The sequence below is a fragment of the Cannabis sativa genome, chromosome 9 (assembly GCF_029168945.1).
Source record: "Cannabis sativa cultivar Pink pepper isolate KNU-18-1 chromosome 9, ASM2916894v1, whole genome shotgun sequence".
Classification (NCBI taxonomy): Eukaryota; Viridiplantae; Streptophyta; class Magnoliopsida; order Rosales; family Cannabaceae; genus Cannabis; species Cannabis sativa.
This window is the reverse complement of record NC_083609.1, coordinates 1,416,167-1,426,246: the sequence shown is the minus strand read 5'-3', so window position 1 is coordinate 1,426,246 and position 10,080 is coordinate 1,416,167. Positions and strand designations below refer to the sequence as shown.

General features: G+C 30.9%; 1 protein-coding gene across 1 annotated transcript; it reads right to left on the bottom strand.

Annotated features, from left to right (window-relative positions):
• Window positions 1-4,811, bottom strand: LOC115722420 (uncharacterized). The gene is made up of 9 exons (XM_030651622.2): window positions 4,625-4,811; window positions 4,055-4,153; window positions 3,399-3,515; window positions 2,226-2,419; window positions 2,031-2,136; window positions 1,434-1,581; window positions 1,159-1,298; window positions 489-655; window positions 1-405 (listed from the first exon to the last, which is right to left on the bottom strand). The coding sequence occupies exons 2-9, from the start codon at window positions 4,113-4,115 to the stop codon at window positions 112-114; spliced, it is 1,227 nt and encodes a 408-aa protein (XP_030507482.1). The 5' UTR covers window positions 4,116-4,153; window positions 4,625-4,811; the 3' UTR covers window positions 1-111.
• Between the last annotated feature and the right edge of the window lie 5,269 nt (window positions 4,812-10,080).

Genomic DNA, 10,080 nt, shown 5'->3' with positions numbered 1-10,080 from the left:
TAAACACCAAGAAAATCATCATTTATATTTCTCATAATTCTGGTAAGAAAACAAAACAATGTAATGAGGTTTAACACTAAGTTTTAGTTTAACCATTGTGTGACAAAATCATTAGTCTCTCTTACATCTAGCAACATCAACAAGATATCGATTCAAACGCCGACCGAATATCGTCCTAGAGAAGGATTCGGTAACATGTTGGCGTGCTTCTAAGCCCATTTTCTCAGCCAACTGCGTGTCCTGAATAAGTTTCGCCATAGCCAATGAAAACTCGTGCGGTGTTGGCTCGCAAAGATAACCTGTCGCGCCATGTTTAACTGTCTCAACAGGGCCGCCACTGTTGCAAGCAATGACGGGTTTCTGTGCTGCCATTGCCTCTAGAGGAACAATGCCAAAGTGCTCGTCCTGCATCGGTCAAATTTTTTTTTTTAGCATGATTATCATCTAATAAATTGAAGTGAAAAATCATATATTATGTAAATATCAACCTTTGGTGTGTAGAGGACACATAAGCATTGGGAGAGAAGTGCATTTCTCTCAGCTGTGGAGCAAGACGTGACGAAATTAACTCGTTCGGAAACACCTTCCCTCTCTGCTAAACTTTTTAGCTCTTCCAAGTACTCGACATTCTCCCTTAGGCGCTTATCGAAACCACCTGAAATAATAGTCATTTGTGAGGTTTCTTTCTAAATAAGCAAAAGAATCACAAAGTTTGAACTTGAAAATGGAAATGTAAGTGAAAATATGGAAGGAAGCTCTAACATCAAGATCCTCTAGTAAAAACCTGCAGTAATTTTTTTAAGCGAAAGACTTAAAAGTCGAAAAACAGCAAACTCTAAAGAGTGAAGACATTATTTCAGGAGAGAATGATTACGAGCTTTCCTAATCAGTGATACATGAAAAGTGGATTAAGTCAAATTACTACAAGCAGCAATTTAAACCATTCCAATCCCAATTTTCGGTTAAACATTGAATAGAACATGAAAAAGTAGGCTGTTCATTGCAGTGGTGTACTACACCTGATAATGATATCTAATGATGTGATAATTAACAGTTCAATCCTCATTAAGCATAAAAATAAGAAAGCATATAATGGTTGATAAAGAGCATTTATTTCAAGGATCCAAAGGCAGAGAGAGATACTAGGTAAGGACTTGCCTGCAATAGTTAGCGAAACTTCGGCCACATTGCAACCTTGAAGATCACCGTCTTTAAGGGCGTTCAGCATAGCAAAAGCAGAAATTGCCAAGTCTATGTTCTTTTTTCTCTCAAAACGGTTGATGGACAAAAAAATCGGCCTACAGTTAATGAGAAATGAATAGTTAAACATAGTGATCAATACAAAGTTTCCAGCTATTAGATATGGAGCCTAAAAGTATGTCTAAAATCAAATTTATGAAGTCACCGAAAGATAATACAAACATGTTCGTTACTTGATAGATTTAGGCTCGTCGAACTGATCCACATTCACTGCAGGGTAAAGAACAGCTGGTTGTATTCCTCGTGCGTGAAGATGCTTGAACGTATTTGCAAAAGTAGAGGCCGTAAACTTGCTATTAACAAGAATCAGATCCGCCGTTCCTGCAGTCCTAAAAGCAAATAAGAATAAGACATGCAGTATATATATTATAGGTTAAATTATGATTTTTGTTCCCGAACTTTTTAGCCCGTTAAAAATTAATCCCGAATTATTGACAATTGAGATTGTTGGATTCAAGAAATTTTGTCCAGTTCCGTTCAATTTTGTACTAAATCGTGCCACCCAAACTTCAATATATACTAAATTATGCTTCCTAAACTTTCATCCACATCAGACGTCTATTAGTAAAATTAGACGAAAGTCCTTAAATCTAAGTTCCAACAATCTCACTAGTTTAAGGAGAATTTGTAACGGCCTAAAAAGTTTGAGGGGCACGATTTAGTACATGTTATAGTTCGGGAGAAAAAAATCATTAGTCCATGTTATATAAAGTAGAAAAAAAATGAGCTCTTCACATGGATGAGAAAATTCGCAAGATATTGAATCAGACCGGTTGTTATTTCTTCTACAAAGTCAATAGGCTTCCTATAAACCCTCCTAAGAAGAGTTGTATGCTGAGCAAGTAACAAATCTGGAAAATGACAATAGAACACAACCTGAAAAGAAAGAATATCTGTAAAACAGCAATAATAGTACACCCTCAGTAAAAAATTCATATAGATTAGGTACAATAACAGCAATAAACCTTTGTTGATTTTTTGAGCTTCAGTAATGGAATGATAACAGAAACCTGATCCACTAAAATCACATCGAAAGATGACCACATGACTAATACGCAGAGTGCAACAAAAAGGCACCGAAGATAAGCACACAGAGCATGAAAACGGTAGAATATATGTCGAGGTAAGAAAGAACCATACACTGTGACTGGAAACGTGCCTGCATTGAGCATTTTATTGACATTAAGTATCATAAAAGAAATAACAGTAGAGGTAAGAACAAGAAAGATGTTGGCTACTCTCAGCACTCATAAAATGGCCAGTACATCTTTATTTTTATTTTTTTTTGAAAAGGGAGAGGGTCCGCAAGTCATAGACAGGACCCTCCAAAAATGAATTAATAAGCCTCGCTTGTGGCGGAGGAAAACCATATTACAAAGTGATACAAAGGATAGTTAGCACACCAAGGGTGCCGAGAAGAGGGTAAGGGGGAATTCCTTTACAACAAAGCATTCCAATCTCTACTTAAATCTAAGAAAGACAAGCCCTTGAAGAACTTGGTTTTAAAAACCCAAGTAGCTGTCCAGAATTTAACTTTCTCCCACAAGTCCTCTACTGAACACCCAACCCCTTCGAAGATTCTAGCATTCCTTTCTAACCACACAGCCCAAATTATTGCTAATACTGCCGTTCTCCAAATCTTTATTTTGCGTTTGCTGCCATTTAACTTGCTAACTAACAGTTGTGGTACACATCTTGGCATAACACATGACAACTTAAATTCCTCTATCAACTTGATCCATAATTGACTGGTGAAACTGCAGCCTAAGAACAGATGCCCCACGTAGTACATCTTTATTATTCGTATACCTTCTCATAACTTCTAGGAATCACTATACGTATTACGTCTTATTGAAAAAATTCAGATTTCATAATTCTTCATTCCAATTCTGTATTTTCTTTTTAAACCTTTTTCTCTTTTTAACTACATCTAATGTATGCATGCAAGAAATAAGTGGCAGAAAATGATATAGATTTTCTTTTGCATTGGCTTTGGGCTTGCATCTAAAGATGAATGATTAGCATAGAGCAAGATTAAGTAATTCGATATTATAGACATTTTCTTCAAAAAAATCAAACTTCACACTAAAGCCAAGAGATTAGATCACAAACAGAAATCAGAAATTTAAGACACTTACCAGATATTGTTTCCTCAAAACATCGATTCTTGTCATGGTGTGAAGTGAAGACATGAACTTTATGCCCATGTGATGCAAGTTCAACAGCCGCGTCAACAATCAATCTCTCAGCTCCTCCTAGTAAGATCAAAATAAAGTCACCAAAGATGAATTTATAAACTCACTTGCATTTTGTGTTAAACCACCACTACATTAACGAATCCTACAACGCTTATTCAATTAGCATAATAACCTAAAATGATGGGAAAGATGACTAAAACCGACCTATAAAAAAATTGGATCTTTACATATTCTACATTCACAGTAATCAATTACACAGTTTACTACATTCAACTATGTTGTGTCTCCAAATGGGTATTTTCTGTTCTGAACCTATGCATTTATATTTTCTTTTTTACAATGTCTAACCACAACTTGATTTGTTGATTTTCACTATCTTTATAACAAATGTAACCAAAAGACCGTAGTATTTCAACACAGCATATCAAAATAAAAAATTCAAAGGTGAGTTTGATTATTAGAGGTTCAATAGAGAGCTCAAATAAATCCAAAGGTCCAAGCTTTTGGTCTTAGTTGCATATTGAAAAGAATAACAATATCAAAATACACAAAAAAGAAGATAAAAAATAAACTTTTATAAAGAATAGAAATTTAACCTATTCCAAGATCAGGATGAATTACAGCAATGTTTAACTTCAAGCTATCTTTTTTGGCCATATTGTACTTTCTTTCTGGCTACTCCACCAAATACCTCTCTGCAAATTAACATACATAACAACCTTAAAATTCCCAATGAATAGGCATATCCACTGCACAAGCCATCTTTCAGAAACTACACAATTTATAACAACATATCCATGAACTTGTGGGAACCATTCTCAAATGGTAGAAATTCAAAGTAACCAAAAGTGTACAATTGCCTTTATATAGATAAAATACTAAAAAATTGATTACAATAGAAAAAAAAAACACTTACTATTCTTCTTATTGTGAAGAATTTTTCTCCTAAATATTGACAATCTCATATGAAGTTTTTTCTTATGTATTTACAAACCACTCACAGTCAGTTCCAAATTTCAATTCTTCTTATGTATTTAATTTACTTAATTAAACCACAAATCATAAATTTAACAAAATCAATAAAATAAAAACAGAAATCCAAATCTCTGTATAATTAATATATGAATGATGCTACAACAAATGATCCATTGGCACTAAATTCATACCTGTGATTGATGTTAGACAACCCGAAGACCTATGCTCAGGAACCTAAAGGGAATTCCTCTTAGAGATTTGAGATTAATGATCAAATCAAAGAAAGAAAATGGGTTTTGATTTGAGAAAGGAAGAGACTTGGTTCTTTCTTTCTGGTAAGAGATGAGAAAGGAAGGAGAAGAAATGTTTGGGCTCATATGATTGGGCTGATGAAATGGGCTTGGGCTCATATGATATGGGCTAATGAAATGGGTTTGGGCTGGGCTAATAACGGGTTAAACCTCTTACCCCGAAATTACACTCTATACCCTTTTTATATTGTCCTTTTTTATTTTTATCTTCTTTTTTAAAGACTATCATTTTTACCTCTTTTTTTAAATATTATACCAATTTTGCCCCTGTCACTTCAAGATACTCTCCATGTGACTCTCTTATGTCAGGATATTTTGAGTACAATACATATAAAAAGAAGTATGTTTCAATTAAATATAAAATTGGAGGTAAATTTAATTAATTGATTAATTAAAATAGTATTTTTCAACTTACCCCAATATTTAAGGGGGGTTTTACAAAAATAATATTTTTTTATAAAATAACCGTAAAACAACAAAACAGATTAATTGAAACAACAGTGAAACAACTAAAAAACAACCGTGAAAACTTAACACAGTACACAGTATAAAACTTACAGAGTATTATAAAAAAAGAAACACAATATTTTTAAAAAAAATTCTACCCCACAGTAAAAAAAAGTAAATAGTTGGAAACTTTAGTGTGGTGTAAAAATCTCATTATTTAATAAAGATCTTAAAATAACAAATAAATTAATGTTTTTACGGATTATGTAAATAGTGGTATAAGTATTTAAAATGTTAAATTTGTAAATGATATAAACTCAGTATTTATTTTTAGCGGCGTAGATACTTAATATTTGTAAAATTATACTCTAATTTTCTCATTATATACTTTGTTATTGTTTTAAACAAGGTACATATAAAGTTCATATTCTAAATCATTAGGTCTATAAAAAAGATATAGTATCAATTACTTTTAAATGTTCTAGACTAAATTTAAATGGAGTCTTTACTGACGAAATTGGAGAAAAATTAATATTTTACAAATATTGGGTACTTATGACACTAAAAATAAACATTAAATTTATGTCATTTACAAACTTAAAACTTTGTGTACTTATATCGCTAATTATTCTATATTTTTATTTTTAATTTTTACTTTTTTAATGATTTTTGTTCTTTACGTATTATTTTTACGTTGCAGAAATATTGTATAATATTGTGGCAAAATGAAAACAATATTATTTTTTCTCCAAAAAATCAACATCCATATGTATAAAGAAAAATATTTGTAAAAAATATAAAGATGGAAAGAAAATGTAATAAGACCTAATTTTGTAATAAAAATAGGGTGTTTTCATAAAAAACTACAATTTTAAAAATAAAATTATGTGCTTTTCAAAAAAAAATAATAATGAAATAAAAAGAGGTGAACTTAAATATGGGATTAAATATAAATTTTCAATTGTAAATATTACATAAGAAAAAAAGAGTATTTTTTTGAATAATTCTCATTATAAAACAAAAAAACATCTAATTTAAAAATCTAAAGTGCAATTTTTCAAAATAAATTCCAATAAAAAAATGGTCAAAAGTCAAAACTAAATTCTCAAAGCTCACTGTGATACTACTCATTAGGGAAGAAGAAGAAGAAGAAGAAGAAGAAGCCATGAATTTGAATGGAGAAGAATTAGCAGGTCCCCCTGGCCCTAAGGTTACCCGCCTCGTCTACTTCGTCGGTGCCGCCTGTAATCTCTCTCTCTCTCTCTCTCTCTCTCTCTCTCTCTCTCTCTCTCTCTCTCTCTCTCTCTCTATATATATATATATATACATATGTTCATATATATAATACCAATTTATGATCTAATTTGAGTTTGAATCTATTTGATTCAGTCATTTGTGTGATTGGCATCAACAAATGGCGTGAATTTCAGAACAAACCAGTGGTTTTACCCCAGGATCCCAAGCTTCAACAGCAATCACAAAAGTAGCCCTAGCTTTTTCCAATGAAACTCAAATAATTTCCAGGTTTTTTTGTTTATTTAAATTAAAGATACTTTTTTTTTTATCAATAAAGACAATTTGAAATGTTTAGACCTTTGTAATGTAATTAATTTTATATATTATGACATTATTATTACAAATACAGAAAAGGGGTTTCACAGATTAGTAATGGTTTTGAGGATTTTGTGGATTGTGTTATGAAAAGAGCTGAAGGTGTAATCTTTTGTGGAAATAATGAATGAATTGTAAGGACTTTTGCTTTGTTTAATTAATCTTAAGCTTGAGAAACACTTTGTTAAGTAGTGTTTGATTTGTATTTTTTTGCTTCTTTTAAGGATGATACCTTAACCTTAACCTTTTCTGTTCATTGATATACAAAGGTTTGTTTACTCATATCAAATGTGATCAGTAGAGTTTTATGACTTTTCCTTTATAATTCTTAAAATTATTAGGAGGAACTATCTTTAGAATCTGATGCTAAACTACCCTTTTGATACCTTAGGGGATCCATTCTTATACATAAGTTAGATTCTTAATAAGCAGTTCTTGTTGTATCTCCCCCGAAGCGAAACAAGGGAAATAAAGATGTCAAAGATGAGTTTTTTCATTACTTTACATCGAACGGTTAGAGAATTTAGAAATAGAAATGGAACTGCCAAAGAACTAGGTAGAAAGAACATGACACCCTAATGGATTTTAGGCTTTGTTATATAAGTACAAGCTCTGGATCATATCTTAATTTCTTCAATGTTGTTTATTACTTTGTTCACAATTGATAAATTGACTTCTGATATTACTAGCTATAAACACTTGATTCTGTTGTTCTCAATGATTGTGTGTTAACAGTTATTGTGCAATATCTTACCATTTTTAAGTGATAGGGGGAAGTTGGATCATTTTTAAGTTCCAACATTGTATGAACTTTTGTTGATCCAAACAGGTATAGTTAAATTCTTGTTTTTGTTTGTTTTGTCTTAATAGCTTTCTCCTTTCTTAACTGAATTTAGGATTCAAATTCAATAAAACTAATGTAAAACTCTTTATTGGATTGGTAATGACATGAACAACCAATGTCCATAGGTACTTTGTAGATTGTTGTTAAAGTTGGGTGCATGAAATTTATATGTTCATCAAGTTGAGATTCATTAATTTCTACAAGTGATTTTGCTTATGATTGAAGGTAATGAAATGGAATGGGGATTTGAATCAATTTTCATTCCGCTGTTTTGTTTGGTTGCATTTTAAAGTATTAGAATGATTTTTTTCCTATTTTGGTAGACTATTCTATTTGTATTCACATCCTCATTTTCATTCATGTTTTTATTTCTCTTAATTAAGCGTATTCTTAGGTAGCGTTTAGTTGGAGGTAATAAAATGCAATGGAATAGAAAAGAAACAATGTTTATTTCATTCATTTCTTTAGTTGTATTTTAAAGTATTGGAATGTTATTCTAATGAAATGACTTTTTCATCATTTTGGTGGAATGACTATTTTATTTTTAAATAGATTTAATGACCATTCTAATGCAGGATAAAAAATTAATCAAAAAATTATCAATTTTTGTAAGCATTTTAAATTTGATTCTATTCCATTTCTAATCATATTTTCACTCCTTCTAACCAAACAACACATTTCAAAAATCTTAAAAAAACATTATTATAGTCTATTATTCATAGTCAAAAAACATTATTTAGAGAATGTTGTTACGAACTACGGTGTCGGGGTTTGAATCATTCCTTGCCCACAACTAGCCAAAAAGAGAAGGATCCTCCCAAAAGGAAAATCATGATCACGACAACTGATTCTACTACAGAGGCCAACGATAGACAACCCTCTCCCCCGAAAATAGCTTACAAGTATATGTAATCCATTATGTGATACATTGTCATTTTCTAAATATATATGAATATTATATCGTCGCTTCTATCATTTATTGTCGTTTCTATTGTTTATTCGGGTATGGTTGTTTTGTTTCGAGGAAGATTTACTGGCACTTTTCTTACATTTATCATTGTTTCCCATAATTTTTGTATGGTTTTCGATTCTTACCTGATTTACAACAGATTAAGTTTCTAAAGTAAACAATATACAAGAAATGAAAAAATGGATGATGAATTTTTATACGAATTTGTTGAAGCTAAACAAAGATTTTTTTATATTTTTTTAAGGCTAATTAGTAATTTTTTTCCTTGAACTTTGACATGTAGTAAATTGTGTTCCTAAACTTTTTTGGCCGTTAAAAATTCCTCTCGAACTATTGAGATTGTTAAATTTAAGGACTTTTGTTTAATTTCATTCAATTTTACTGCTTCAATGATTGTTTATGTACTAAACTATGCTCCCCAGACTTTGATATCTACCAAATCATGCCCCTCAAATTTTGATATGTACTACATCATGCCTCTTGAACTTTCATGTTAGAATTTTTTTACTAAAATTAGCCAAAAATCCTTAAATTTAACAATTTCAATAGTTCAGGGGGAATTTTTAACGGCCAAAAAAGTTCAGGGGCACAATTTAGTACATGTCAAATTTCAGGGGGAAAAATTACTAATTAGCTTTTTTCTAAGGAAGAGAGGTGGTTTTATTTTTAAACCAAAGCCAAAATAAGGAATTTGTTTTTTTTTTGTTTAGACAAATAAGGAAACTTTTAGACTTTTTGTTGATGAGTAAATAAGAGAGAGATGGATTATGTGTAATAAAATGAGATAATAATAATAATAATAATAATAATAATAATAATAATAATAAAAGAGTAAATAAATATGTATAAAAAAATAAATAGTAATTGCACAAAGCCTTATGTGGATATACATTTGAGCTTAGGTTAAATACATTTTACGAAGATACGACTTACCTTGAGGAGGCACGACAAGCTACCTTTATATATACATTTACGCAATCTACTAGCTAGGGATGAATAGAGATAAAAGAAGAGGAAGAAAAGACGTCTAGTCTCATCAAACCTGTCTCATCAATCTCCAAAGAATTATATTTTTTTTCTCTTCCCCTACACAGGCTGTCTATAAGCCTCAAAGCATAACAAGCTTGTATACAAGCCACTAATTTCATTTGAATCCATTTAACTCACCTTCAGGTAGACAAGCTTCAAACTAGTGTGCTTACATGCATACTTCTTGTTTGTTTTGTTTTGCATTTTCTTTTCTTTTTTATCTTATTTCTCTCTACATAAGCAAAGTTACATTAATACTGTTTTTATTTATCAAAATACCTATTTATACATCATTTCAGCCAAGACCACTGTTCAGAATAATTCTTAAAATCTATAAATCTCTATTTATTAATTAAACATAATCATAACTTAAATGTTACCATAAACTCGACTACTTAAATTGCCAAACTATGAATTCAGTATAATTACTAGACT

Bases quoted from the DNA above. Each gene is read 5' to 3' on its own strand.
- LOC115722420 (XM_030651622.2), bottom strand. From the start codon at position 4,115: ATGGCCAAAAAAGATAGCTTGAAGTTAAACATTGCTGTAATTCATCCT. The intron at 656-1,158 runs GCAAGTCCTTAC...CTATTATTTCAG, and splicing joins AGTTTCGCTAACTATTGCAG to GTGGTTTCGATAAGCGCCTA. The intron at 406-488 runs GTTGATATTTAC...TGACCGATGCAG, and splicing joins GTGTCCTCTACACACCAAAG to GACGAGCACTTTGGCATTGT.